This window comes from Crinia signifera, chromosome 2 (genome assembly GCF_055691185.1).
Source record: "Crinia signifera chromosome 2, ASM5569118v1, whole genome shotgun sequence".
In the NCBI taxonomy this organism is placed as follows: domain Eukaryota; kingdom Metazoa; phylum Chordata; class Amphibia; order Anura; family Myobatrachidae; genus Crinia; species Crinia signifera.
This window is the reverse complement of record NC_139218.1, coordinates 49,344,732-49,359,555: the sequence shown is the minus strand read 5'-3', so window position 1 is coordinate 49,359,555 and position 14,824 is coordinate 49,344,732. Positions and strand designations below refer to the sequence as shown.

The following is a 14,824-nucleotide window of genomic DNA, read 5'->3' as shown; positions in this document are numbered from 1 at the left end:
CCGGCCCTGGTTCCAAAAATACGGGGGACAAAAAATCTGGGGGTCCCCCGTATTTTGAAACCAGCACCGGGCTTCAACAGCCCGCAATGTCATGCCACAGCCGGGGAACACTTTTTACATCAGGTCCCCCGGCCGAAACATGAGCACCGTGGCTGGTCAGCCTTGGATGGGGTACCTGGAGGAGTGAGGACCCCTCCAATAAAGGGGTCCCCCCCCAGGCTTCACCTGTCCAGGGCTGAAGCCCGGGGCTGTCACCGGCGCCGCTGGCCAGTGGACGCCGGCCTGATAGGGTTAAATCTTTCAATCCTAACATTGCTTTATACAGGAGAACTACAAGTGCCAGCAGACCTCCCCCACAGGCTGGGACTTGGAGAACCACAAGTCCCAGCAGGCGGGCATTAATGGGCCCGCTGGGACTGGTAGTCCACCTGTAAAAAGAATGTTAAAAGAAAACACACGCACAGAGAAGTAAAACTTTATTACATACACATACACACACCTCACTTTTACACCAACATACTTACCGATCCAGGATCCAGCGCTGGTCTCCCTTCTGCATAGACGGCTCAGCCCGCACTGACAGCGTGCGGAACCGGCTTTCTCCCGTGCAGATAACAGCCTGTGTAGCGCAAAGATTTTTTGTCCCCTGTATTTTTGGAATCAGGGCCGGTCCAAGAGTCCGGGGCTGGTTCCAGAAATACGGGGGACACCTACGCTTTTTGTCCCCCGTATTTTTGGAACCAGGTCCGGCTCAATGAGCCCGGAGCTGGTTATGCTCAGGAGGGGGGACCCCACGCAATTTTTTTCCAAAAAAAACACTCTAACACATTTTTTACCACAGGAACATGCACAGATCTCAATGATCTGTGCAGGGTTCTGGCCAACTCGCATATCAGAACCTGGTCTGATTTTTTGGCGAATTTAAGAACCATTTCCCACATTCGCATCTCATTAAATATGCAAATTGTATACTTTTCAATGGGAAAACATCTGGATGCGAGTTCCGGCCGAGTTAAAATCGCACTTTCTAAAAGTCTGAGATTTTTGCCGTTTTTCGCATCTCCTTAAATATGCGAAAACGGGATTTCGCCCGTTTTTCGCGAAAAGTTCGCCAAAAAACACAAATCGACTCCTATTAAATGTCACCCATGGTGTTATATAGATGGATCGGTTGCAATTGTTTGTCAATAAAACAACATTCAATTTTTTTTTTTTATAGAAAAGGTTTTTATTATAGGATTTCTATGATTTGTATTACATATTCAACAGTAAGTACAGGCTGAAGACATTTGTGCAGGCCAGGCGATTTCACAGAGTTCTCGTTGCTGCCGCATTTTTATTTATTTGTCATGGCTTATTCATATCAGCAGAGATCTGAACCATGTACTAACCATAGGCACAGATCCTCTATACATGATCACAGAGAATGGACATGAATTACAACATGCAAAAAGAATGTACCATGCAGTTCTGGGCAGTGTCCAGCAACGCGTCAGTTAGTCCTGCTAAGTGAATCTGGAGCAAGGTCTGAAGGGTTCCGCACGGGAACATTTCCTTACATTTGTAGAGCAGGAGAAAAGAACATACCAGGATTACATAATAAGTAAATGCCATGTTACTGAATCATGTTGCCGTTTTCCCCCTTAGTTGAAGCTAAGTAAATGTATTCAGATCCCACAAATGAAAGCTGAAGTGTTTAAAGCTGCACCTAAAGGTAAAAGTTATATTACTGTTCTCATGCAAAGACCAATGTAAAACGGAAACAAATGTGCAATTTAGCGATGGGTAAAAACCATGGAGGAAATTAATGGGTGCATGAAGCATTATGCAATACATGGGATGGGGCTTCGGATCAGCTTCCAAAGAGTAATAAAGGACAGCTGAGCCTTAAAAGAGAAGATAAGAGATACGCCAGTAACACTAACCAATATCTGATAAAGTCCCCGAGAAGAAACATTTCAGGTTGTGTTCAGGGCACGGTATAAAGTACTGTATATAAAGAATTGTCAGTGGAATCTATTGATACCCAACTGACAGAAATAAATCAAACGGAACAAATCTAATGAGCAGAGAAGCTACCAAGGGGGCAATCATCATTTTGATTGCCTTACGAATCTTTATGGTTGAGGCTGATCAGTCCGTGCATTCGCCAACAACCATTGCACAAAGCCGGCCTGTATGTTTTGGTGCAAGAAAGATTCTCTTCTAGAACAATGCCACACTCAGTCCCGTTTGCACTTGGCATCAGAATATACCAATTCTTTTTTGCCATGTGGGAAGAGGCTATATGGTCAGATGAGACCCGGACAACGCCAAGTGCTATGTTTGGTGAGAAATCCATAACACACCATGGCACTGATTCTGGTTGACTCGCAAAGCAGCGGTAGTTTTCTGCTTTGCAAGCCTTGTAAAGCCACCGCAGGGTGTGCGAATGTCCACCCCCTGCTGGATGACTAATGTTCCCACCCCCTGCTAGATGGCGAATGTTCCCACCGCACTGTGAAGGATGACTTGCATAAACATCCATTTGCAGGCTTGCGTGCGGGCCATCTAATGATTTCTGCAGTGCTCGCAAATCTAAGTCAGTCCAGCTACGAGAACTGGGTGGGCAGCGGTCATCTGGTGATGTCAGCAGCCAACCCCCAGAAGGCAGGCGCCCACCCGCGTTCACATGGGGATGCCCCGCATTTTCCTGGGTGCACCCAGCGTTATGGCGGGTACGCTCAGTAAATATGGGGCATTCGCATGTGAACACCCCCTGTCCGCCTCCTACACCACCTTCCCCTTTGCGAGCGCCTCAGAGACCATGCAAGTCTCCGAAGGCGCCCGCATAGAAGCCCTGCACACGTGCACAAGCGAATTTGCGCATGCGCAGAGCTTCAATATTGAACTCCCCGTGCAAAAATACAGGTGAGTTTGCTAATCAGAATGAGAGCCCATTGTCTCCTGTGTAGCAAGGTGGTGGTAACATTATGTGGTGGGGTTGTTTTCCTACAGCAGGAACTGGGCAACAGGCAAAGATTAAAGAGAAGATGGCTGCTGCCAATACACCCACATTCTTGAGGTAAGCCTGTGTTCCTCTGCAGGTACGCTGAAGATGGGCAGGTGGGTCATCTTCCAGCACAACCACCCTAACCATACTGCTATGAAGACAACACCATGGGTTACAAATAGGAAGGTGACTATCCATGAGTGGCCGCGTCAGAGCCCTGTCCGAAAGCGGTTAGAAAATCTGTGGATGGACATCGGCACTCACCGCGTAATCTGACTGAACTTGCAGATTTCTGCAGGGAAGTAGAAGCAATGAGAGGTGCACAAAGCTGGTAGAGATATGTCCAAATAGACTGATCAATGTAACTGCATCAAGGGCTAGCCCTACAACGTATGACATAAGGGGGCTGGTCACCATGTTGTTCTAGATTTTATTCATTTGTTGCCTTTTTTTCATTAGTTCAACGTTACAAGGCGAGAAGTGTGAATAAAGCTGGCCAGCTGCCTGCCATGTGCACAATGTGTCTGCATCACAACTCATAAGAGTGCGAGGGCTGTGTGCTGTGTCCCTCGTGTGACCTCACTCCCAACCCCAACCGAAATAATGCTCAGCGACAGTACTTGGGATTGAATCATTGGCCACAGTTTATTTAGACTCCTAATTACATAATGCAGGGTAGGGACAGAGGACGGTGGGCAAGACAAGCAACCTGTCAATGACCTTCATTGATTTTTGTCGTGGGGCGTGCCCCTGCCTACGCTGTAGGCCCTCGGCTACGCCCCCTCCCGTGAGCCAGCCCCCTCGGATCACCCCCTTCCTGGCGTGCAGCCGGACGGCCTGCCGTCGACAGCTAGAGTCTGGCGTGCGGCCCGACCGAGGGTGAATCTGCAAACGTGTCCTCCTGGAATGCAGCCTCCCCCGCCAGCTCTGCCTTTTAAGCCCCTCCCGGCCGGGCTCCCCCTGACTGGCTGGCTGGAGCGCCGGGTGTGAAAAGGGGGTCAGGCATACCTGCCTGTCCCCCCTAGCTTCCCGCTGTTCGGCCTCGGTTCGCCACTGCCCCGCCCCCCTATGCCGCTCCGGGCGCCATCTTGGCTGCCTGCGCTCCCTTTATAGCACTGCAACATCGCTCCTTGCACTGTGCTCCCAACTCTGAAGGTTTTGCATAGAATTAGGTGACCCCTTATAGTTATACAACTGGGAGCAAGCTATTGTTCACAGTTATCAGACATGTTCTGCAAAAGGTGACTACACTGAGATGAATGACAGGATGTTTGGGCGAATCATGTTACAATACCTTCCCCACCCTCAAAATCAGAGCTTTATATGACTTCTAATGAACATTCCTTGTATGATAGAATTCAGGCATTTGTTGTGACCTCTATATACTGTATATGATCATAGGTGTGTGCACATTGAGTGTTAGGGGTGCACAGGCACCCCCTAATGCTGTGCCCCCTTTATTAACACCTCCCTGCCTCTAGCAATACCAGCTATACCTTTTACCAAAGCATTTCGATTTTTAGAACTGTATTCCATTAAAAGAATTGCCCACCAATCAATTATGTGTGTTTTGTATTGTTAATTGTACTAGACCATTGTCATATCCCTACATACCTGCATCATCCATATATGTTTTTGACTTTAATTGCATGTATTGTTACACAGAGAAAAAAACTGAAATATTCATGAGATTATGGTGTGGCTGAGAGACGCTTTATATAGTAGCGGGTGCCAATAGATGATGGTAGACACGCCTGATTGGCGGTGTTAGACATGCTCAATAGGTGGTGTGCTTTGCCATATAGCTGGGTATGCTGGGACTTGTATTTTCATGTTAGCTGGAGACTACAGGTTGCCCAGGCCAGCTCTAGACAGAGGAGCACTATCTGCCAACTGATTTGGGTGAGTTATATTGTTTCTGTGCAGGGAAAATACTGACTGCTTTATTTTTACACTGCAATATAGATCTCACTTTGTAGTAAAACCCCACCCAAATCTAATTCTCTCTGCACAAGTCACATCTACCCCACCTGCAGTGCACATGGTTTTGTCCATTTGAGAAGGAATTTGACTTTGCAAGTGAACCAGAATAAGGGCCATAGTCTCTGCTGCGTATGTGTAAAGTACCTGTATATGGACAGCCATTTGGACAAAACAAAAATCCAGAAAGTTTGGCGTCTTGCTTCTATTGCTACTTTCAGACCGCAAAACTGGCTTTGACCAGGTATTTTAAAACATTCATAAAAACGGGTCTGCCAGCTAATACCCCTTTCACACCGCATGTCTTCAAATGGTATTTCAGTGCAGTTTTTGTCTTTAAACGGTATTTCAATGCAGTTTTTGTTCCTTCACAACACTGAACCCATTTTAACCCATAGAAAACAGTGGACGAAAAAAAAACCGGGTCTGAAACGGGTAGGACCCCGCTTTATTACCGTTTAGAAATACCAGTTCAATAGAACCAGTAAATTCACTCTGCACCTTTCAGACTGCACAAATTACCGGTTTAAAACGGTAAAAAAACTGCAAAATAACGGGTAAAAAGTGCGGTCTGAAAGGGGCATATGTGTACTGAGACTGGGGAAAATCAACTGATTGCAATGCACCATAGGAAAATTCATAATAGCAGCACATCGCAACAACGCTTATTATACCTTGCACCACCATAGGGGTGCGCTGCGCAATGCACCATATAGCAATACCTAATTATTTGCTATAGAACATTATCACCTTACACTGAGCTCTTACATTAACAAGCACTGCCCCAGTATCTGCGCATATCCTCCCCCTGCCATGATAGTATGAATTAGACATAATCTTAAGTGACATTTTGCAGCAATGAGCGCGAAAACGAAGAAACACACGAAAAAAATCAAAACAAAAGTCTGCTTTCCGATAATGACATCCTGCGCCCATCCCACGCAGCGCGTCCATAGGAAAGATGGCGGTCTTCTCATGAATTTACAGTTTAGTGGTTTCATCCTGATTCTGCTTAAACTATTTACAAATGTAAACTATACAAGATACCCTAAATAAATATGTATAAGTATCTACTGTAAGTATATATACTACACGGCCGTGCATGAGGTGTGATGACCTTATTGTACAGTAACATCTCAGGCAGGTGCTGGTCTCATTAACTCTTTCCCTTATTTCAATGAGGGTACTTTTCCAGAAATTCCTTAAGTCGGATGGGATAATCCGTCATTACGCCGGTGGCACCTAGATCAAAGGCCCGTTTGTATTCGTCTTCATTGTTCAACACCCAAATATATACCTAGGAATACAAGAAATGAATTGATGCTCTGCTTTGCTATTAAGGGAATAAGCTATTAATGATTTATTTTAAGCATAAAAAAGCTTTGTAAGAACCAATTTTAGTATTGTTAATCAATGGGCAACACATGACAAATAGACAAATACCAATGTTCTAAAGCTGAATAAACTTTTACACTATTGAACATTTCCTTTAACTTCCAGCACAGTTTGCTCATATATAGTAGTGCTCATTCTAGCACCCGCTATCTTTTAAAACCCATGCAGTTCCTCTTCCCTGCCTGGGGTGTCGCTGTCTGCTGTAGTGCTTCTAGCACAGTGTGGTCTTTATATCAGCACTGATAAGCCAACCAGACCTGTGCTAGAAGCACTACAGCAGACAGTGACACCCCAGGCAGGGAAGAGGAACTGCATGAGTTTTCAAAGATGGCGGGTGCTAGAATAAAGTTGTGATGTACCTTATTTTCAGGATACACATAAGGGGGAGGTATCAAAGTTTGGGGAGAGATAATGGATCAACCAATCAGCTTCTGTTATTTTTCCGAGCATCGCTATCTCCCGGTGATTGATAACCAGCACGTTGGTTGTTCATCGGCCGGGCCAGTGTACTCACCAGAGAACACTGGCCCTGATAGATCGCTCAGCAATTATCGCTGGCACATTGCTACGTGTGTATGCCCCAATAGAAGCTGATGTGTTGGTACTTTCTGCCTAATGCAGACGCTTACCCATCATCCCACCTTGCCCTACAGTACTTTCCTGCCAGCATCCTGCTGATGTACCTGCAGTAGCAGAGTAATTGTTATTTTCTGGGCTGGTGTCAGCTTTCTAAAGACATTGCCAGATATATGTTGATGTTACTTCGCTCTACACCAGGGGTGGCCAAACCTGTCCTCAAGATCTACCAACGGTGCATGTTTTCCAGGCAACCTGTGGATCTATAGTAGGAATGAATGCAGCATGTTCGCAAATGTGACAGTTAGTATTGACTACAGCTGTGCTAGGTGATCTGGAAAACATGGACCGTTGGTAGATCTCGAGGACCGGTTTGGCCACCCCTGCTCTACTGTATGTATGTGTTTGCTATTACAATGCTTAATGCCTTTTATCTGTATTAGGTTGCAATCCTATAGGAGGTATCCAGGACACACTTACAAAGGACAGATCATTATTAATGTATTTAATCCTGGCAAATGACTTAAATTAATAAATTATGTTACCGGACGTAAAGATATTTTCAAAAAATAACTGCACCTCTCTCAAATATTTTTGGGGTCTAATAACTTATATATAAATCCTATGGCAGTTACATTTCAATGACAGATTGCAGCAGCCCTTGTAGCAGCCCCTGCCTTTGTGACAATCTGATGTTATTGTATATGGATTTATCATACTGTACCTGGATCCCTCGGGCTTTCAGATGCTCAAATAGAGACTTCCTCATTATTAATCTGCAACAAGAACAGTGACATTAATATTCGCTCTGGTGACACGTTTGCGCCCATAGGGGGTTATTCAGGTTGATTCGCAAGGCTGCGAATTCGCAGCCTTGCGAGTCCACCAAACCCCGCCCGGCGAACGCCCCCCCCCCCCCCCCCCCAGCAAAGTGCGGCCTTGCCCGCACAGCAGCGAATGGATGTTTTGCATAAACATCCATTCGCTTTGCTGGGGTGTCCGCCCACATCATTCGATGGTCGGTGACCATCGAATGATGTTTAGCGTGCACGCTTATATAAGTGACTTTTGAGTTACTTAGTTTAGCATGCACACTGGTGTGATATGGGCGGGCAGCTGACATTCGTTGATGTCAGCTACCCGGCCCACACACCCGCGTCACTGCCTCATTACCATGAGAACGCCCAGCGTTCTCATGGAAACGCCCATGGAACGCTGGGCGTTCCCATATGGTAATGGGGCAGCCCGGTGCTCCCCGCCCATCTCCGCCCCCCCCCCCCCCCCGCTGCCATGGGTGCGTGCACCCGGCGACCCGAAAGGTCGCCGTGGGTGCACGCACCATGCGCCTGCACATGCGCAGAAACACGCCTGCGCATGCGCAGACGCACAACATCGGTACTGCGTGCGAATGCTCGCAGTACTGATGAAATCTGAATAAGGCCCATAGTCTGACCATTCCTGTCTGCAATGGAAACATATCTATTGTAATGTGCGCTGATGGTATACACGGGCGTGGGGGAGGGGTGTATGTAAGGGGTTTCAAACATCTAATACGTCATTTTCCCCTTATAGGTTTCTTTGTGCCATGGTTTGAATTATTTGTAATAATTCTCCTCTTTTTCCAAAACTAGGAGTGTTTTGCATTTAATATTATTGTCCTTTTAAATACCACTGTTAAAACCTTGATCATATCGCAGGGACTGTTACAGGCTCACTTGTCTCTGCAGCTGGAATCACTGTGCTTTTTATGGTGTCATTGGAAGAATAAGCACAAGGAGACTTGAAGGCGATGCCAGGCGCCAGTGTGGTGGGCATAGAGTTACTTCAGCACCAGGACGTTTGGTGCGTTAGAGCGCAGGAGAATATCGCATACGGATCAGTGCTCCCTACAGCTGCTCCTACTACACAGGTACGGTGTCACCTCGGACAGAATGTCACTGAGATTGACAATTAAATGTAATATGTCATATCAAATGTAACCATCAGTCCAGAGTTGATGTTCTTTAAATGTCTGTGTGTGAGAGTGATCTGGTTTGTAATAGACACAATGAAAGCACAACTTACGCATCTGCCAGCCACACAACAAACTTGTGACTTTTGCTCATTTTCGAGGCATCCTTAAGTCTGCAGGGAGAGCGGAAAAACAGAATTAGCAGTCTGATCGGTACATCTGTATATCTCACAATAACATTACCTGCTTCCATCTACATTGCAGTACTACATATGGGGGTATATTTACTAAAGTGTGGGATTATGTTACCTATAGCAACAAATCAGATTATGATTATGATTTATCTAGCACCTTCTAGAAAATCTGATTGGTTGCTATGGGCATTTTTTTTTTTATAGAAAAGGTGTTTCTCAGCATATGGGGCATCTGTTACACTACAGCCCATTCATATCAGTCAGTATTCTGCTGATTGCTAGCAAACCATTTGCATATTAATAACTATATTTTACCCCAACTGAAATGTAGCACCCTGCATCTTTCAAAACCTGTGCAGTTCCTCTTCCCTGCCTGGGGTGTCGCTGTCTGCTGTGGTGCTTCTATCATAGAGAAAACTATCCTTACTGGATCCCAAGGCGATGTCACTGCTGTTTATGAGGGGTGTGTAAAGCCCCAAAATTTGATATACAAGCAGAAAAAGGGGATAGAACAGTGCACATTTCACTGAATATGATGAACAACTAAAATGCCATCACAATAAAAATGCATTATTATAACGCATGCGATTTGCATACGATGCGATTAGCACACCACCACTATCCACATCAGCCCGAAGAGTGACACGGTACGCGTCCTCCCGACCTGTTCATACCCCCACTATCCACGTCGGCGAGGAGTTGATTTTATAAAGTGTGGCGAGTGCAGCGAGCCAACAAGCCCGAGGCGTGGCGAGCGCAGTGAGCCCCGCGAGGGGACGTGGAATACATGTCAAGTAATCTGCGTCACCTCACCACACTTCGGGCTCGTTTTTAGCGTCCGCTCGCCACCCTTCGGGCTCGGTGGCTCGCTGCGCTCGCCACGCTCCCACACTTTATAAAATCTACGGTACTTGTTTCCTAGCACAGCGCCACCGATTTTAATTGTATGAAATCGGGTCGCAAAAATCGGGTCAATCGCATGCGATGCGATCGACCCGACCGACCCGATTTTTACATTGGAACCAATGTTAAATGGTCCCTGCGACCCGATTTTACGTTGGCCCCAATGCTAAATGCCCCCCAGACCCCATTTTTCATTGTATGCCCCCCATTGTTAACACCACGCCACGATCAACGTCAACTCGAAGCGTGGCGAGCGCAGCGGTACGCGTACTCCGACCTTTTCATACCCCCACTATCCACGTCGGCGTGGAGTTGAATTTATATAGTGCGGAGAGCCCTAAGCGTGGCGAGCACAACGAGCCCCGCGAGGGGACGCGCATTACTTCAGACGTATTACACGTCCCCTCGCCACGCTTTGGGCTCGCACTATTTAAAATCAACTCCACGCCGACGTGGATAGTGGGGGTATGAAAGGTCGGAGGACACGTGCCGCTCGCCACGCTTCGGGGCATTTGACATAATTCACCATCAGGGTGGGTTTACAATTAAAAATCAGGTCTGGGGGGCATTTAACATTGGGTCCAATGTAAAATCGGGTCGGTCGCATCGCATGCCATTATAATGGCATGCGATGCAATCGATTTTCAAAGTGCGTTAAAAACGTGTTTAAAGCCCGAAAATCGGGTCGGTCGGGTCCCATCGCATACCTTAAGTTAAGGTATACGATGGGACCAGACAGACGCCGTGCTAGGAAACAAGTACCAAATCAACTCCACTCCGAAGTGTATAGTGGGGGTATGAACAGGTCGGGAGGGCGCGTACCGTGTCCGCTCGCCACGCTTTGGGCTGACGTGGCTAGTGGTGGTGTGCTAAATCACATCGTATGCAAATCGTATTCGATATCGCATGCGATATGGCATGCAATCCGTGGGCATGGGCGCTGTGATAATACACAAGTACCACAAGTATACATGGCAAGTGTTTATATCTACTACTAACTGTTTGAAGCATTGTGGTCTCTTTAACCCCTTCCTGACAGAGCCAGTTTTTGCGTTCCTGACAGAGCCCTTTTTTTCAAATCTGACATGTATCACTTAAGTGGGGATAACTTTTTTTTGCTTTTACTTATCCCAGTGATTTTGAGATTGTTTTTTCGTGACACATTGTACTTCAAATTAGTGGTCAATTTGGGTCGATACAGTCTGTGTTTTTTTGTGAAAAATACCAAAATGTCGTGAAAAAATGGAAAATTTTGCAATTTGCAAAATGTTAAATTTTCTGCTTGTGAGACAAATAATCATACCACTCAAAATAGTTAATAACTAACATAGACCATATGTCTACTTTATGTTTCCATCATTATTTCAACTTCCTTTTAATTTTTTAGGACACTAGGAGGCTTACAATATGAATAGCAAATTCTCAAATTTTTAAGAAAATTTCAAACACTGATTTTTTTAGGGACCAGTTCAGTTCTGATGTGACTTTGAGGGACTTGTATGTGAGACACCCCCATAAATGATACCATTTCAAAAACTGTACCCCTCACAGTATTCAAAACAGCATTTTGGAAGTTTGTTAACCCTTTAGGTGTTTCACAGGAATTAAAACAAAGTGTAGGTGAAATTTCAAAATTTCATTTTTTTTGCAGATTTGCAATTTTAATACATTTTTCTAAGGAACACAGTACATTTTACTAGAGAAATGTGACTAAAAATTGATTCCCCCAATTCTTTTGTTTTCATAAATATCCTATATGTGGCCCTAGTGTGCACGTTGACCAAACCACAGGCTTCGTAATAGAAGGAGCACCTACTTGATTTTGGAGCCTCCTTTTTATGAGATTATTTTTTAGGCACCATGTAGGTTTCTAGGCACCATAAGATGCTAAAATTTAGGAACCCCCCCACAAGTGACCCCATTTTGCAAACTACACCCCTCAGGGAATTCATCTAGGGGTATAGTGTACATTTCAAACCCCCAGGGGTTTCACCAATTGTGGTACAACTGGGCAGTGAAAATGAAAAATTAAATTTTTTACACAAAAATGCAGTTCTGGCTCAAAATTTTTCATTTTCAGAAGGTATGAAGGAGAAAAAGCACCCCAAAATCTGTGCCCCAATTTCTCCCGAGTACGGCAATGCCTCACATGTGACCAAAAAATACCATTTGGGTGCATGGCAGGACTCAGAAAGGAAGGAGTGATTTTTGGATTTTGCAGCTCAGATTCTGGTGGAATGTTGGTGGGTGCTATGTTGCATTAGCAAGACCCCCCAAGCACCAATACAGTGGAACCCCCCCACAAGTGACCCCATTTTGCAAACTACACCCCTCAGGGAATTCATCTAGGGGTATAGTGTACATTTCAAACCCCCAGGGGTTTCACCAATTTTGATACAACTGGGCAGTGAAAATGAAAAATTACATTTTTTTACACAAAAATGCAGTTCTGGCTCAAAATTTTTCATTTTCACAAGGAATGAAGGAGACAAAGCACCCCAAAATCTGTGCCCCAATTTCTCCCGAGTACGTCAATGCCTCACATGTGACCAAAAAATACCATTTGGGTGCATGGCAGGACTCAGAAGGGAAGGAGTGATTTTTGGTGGTGGAATGAATGGTGGGTGCTATGTCGCATTAGCAAGACCCCTGAAGCACCCATACAGTGGAACCCCCCCACAAGTGACCCCATTTTGCAAACTACACCCTTCAGGGAATTCATCTAGGGGTATAGTGTACATTTCAAACCCCCAGGGGTTTCACCAATTTTGATACAACTGGGCAGTGAAAATGAAAAATTACATTTTTTTACACAAAAATGCAGTTCTGGCTCAAAATTTTTCATTTTCATAAGGTATGAAGGAGAAAAAGCACCCCTAAATCTGTGCCCCAATTTCTCCCGAGTACGGCAATGCCTCACATGTGACCAAAAAATACCATTTGGGCGCATGGCAGGACTCAGAAGGGAAGGAGTGATTTTTGGATTTTGCAGCTCAGATTCTGGTGGAATTTTGGTGGGTGCTATGTCGCATTAGCAAGACCCCCCAAGCACCAATACAGTGGAACCCCCCCACAAGTGACCCCATTTTGCAAACTACACCCCTCAGGGAATTCATCTAGGGGTATAGTGTACATTTCAAACCCCCAGGGGTTTCACCAATTTTGATACAACTGGGCAGTGAAAATGAAAAATTACATTTTTTTACACAAAAATGCAGTTCTGGCTCAAAATTTATCATTTTCACAAGGAATGAAGGAGACAAAGCACCCTAAAATCTGTGCCCCAATTTCTCCCGAGTACGTCAATGCCTCACATGTGACCAAAAAATACCATTTGGGTGCATGGCAGGACTCAGAAGGGAAGGAGTGATTTTTGGTGGTGGAATGAATGGTGGGTGCTATGTCGCATTAGCAAGACCCCTGAAGCACCCATACAGTGGAACCCCCCCACAAGTGACCCCATTTTGCAAACTACACCCTTCAGGGAATTCATCTAGGGGTATAGTGTACATTTCAAACCCCCAGGGGTTTCACCAATTTTGATACAACTGGGCAGTGAAAATGAAAAATTACATTTTTTTACACAAAAATGCAGTTCTGGCTCAAAATTTTTCATTTTCATAAGGTATGAAGGAGAAAAAGCACCCCAAAATCTGTGCCCCAATTTCTCCCGAGTACGGCAATGCTTCATGTGTGACCAAAAAATGTCAGGACTCAGAAGGGAAGGAGTGATATTTGGATTTTGCAGCTCAGATTCTGGTGGAATTTTGGTGGGTGCTATGTCGCATTAGCAAGACCCCCGAAGCACCAATACAGTGGAACCCCCCCACAAGTGACCCCATTTTGCAAACTACACCCCTCAGGGAATTCATCTAGGGGTATAGTGTACATTTCAAACCCCCAGGGGTTTCACCAATTTTGATACAACTGGGCAGTGAAAATGAAAAATTACATTTTTTTACACAAAAATGCAGTTCTGGCTCAAAATTTTTCATTTTCATAAGGTATGAAGGAGAAAAAGCACCCCTAAATCTGTGCCCCAATTTCTCCCGAGTACGGCAATGCCTCACATGTGACCAAAAAATACCATTTGGGCGCATGGCAGGACTCAGAAGGGAAGGAGTGATTTTTGGATTTTGCAGCTCAGATTCTGGTGGAATTTTGGTGGGTGCTATGTCGCATTAGCAAGACCCCCCAAGCACCAATACAGTGGAACCCCCCCACAAGTGACCCCATTTTGCAAACTACACCCCTCAGGGAATTCATCTAGGGGTATAGTGTACATTTCAAACCCCCAGGGGTTTCACCAATTTTGATACAACTGGGCAGTGAAAATGAAAAATTACATTTTTTTACACAAAAATGCAGTTCTGGCTCAAAATTTATCATTTTCACAAGGAATGAAGGAGACAAAGCACCCCAAAATCTGTGCCCCAATTTCTCCCGAGTACGTCAATGCCTCACATGTGACCAAAAAATACCATTTGGGTGCATGGCAGGACTCAGAAGGGAAGGAGTGATTTTTGGTGGTGGAATGAATGGTGGGTGCTATGTCGCATTAGCAAGACCCCTGAAGCACCCATACAGTGGAACCCCCCCACAAGTGACCCCATTTTGCAAACTACACCCTTCAGGGAATTCATCTAGGGGTATAGTGTACATTTCAAACCCCCAGGGGTTTCACCAATTTTGATACAACTGGGCAGTGAAAATGAAAAATTACATTTTTTTACACAAAAATGCAGTTCTGGCTCAAAATTTTTCATTTTCATAAGGTATGAAGGAGAAAAAGCACCCCAAAATCTGTGCCCCAATTTCTCCCGAGTACGGCAA

General features: G+C 45.2%; 1 protein-coding gene across 1 annotated transcript in view; it reads right to left on the bottom strand.

Annotated features, from left to right (window-relative positions):
• Nucleotides 1–824: 824 nt before the first annotated feature.
• Nucleotides 825–14,824, bottom strand: part of GDPD1 (glycerophosphodiester phosphodiesterase domain containing 1) — an 84,514-nt gene continuing 70,514 nt past the window's right edge. Inside the window, exons 8-10 of the mRNA XM_083172011.1 lie at nt 9,008–9,067; nt 7,668–7,719; nt 825–6,269 (exon numbers count right to left, since the gene is read on the bottom strand). Coding sequence (XP_083028137.1) covers nt 6,147–6,269; nt 7,668–7,719; nt 9,008–9,067 — 235 coding nt within the window. The 3' untranslated portion in view covers nt 825–6,146. The remainder of the gene's footprint in view (nt 6,270–7,667; nt 7,720–9,007; nt 9,068–14,824) is intronic.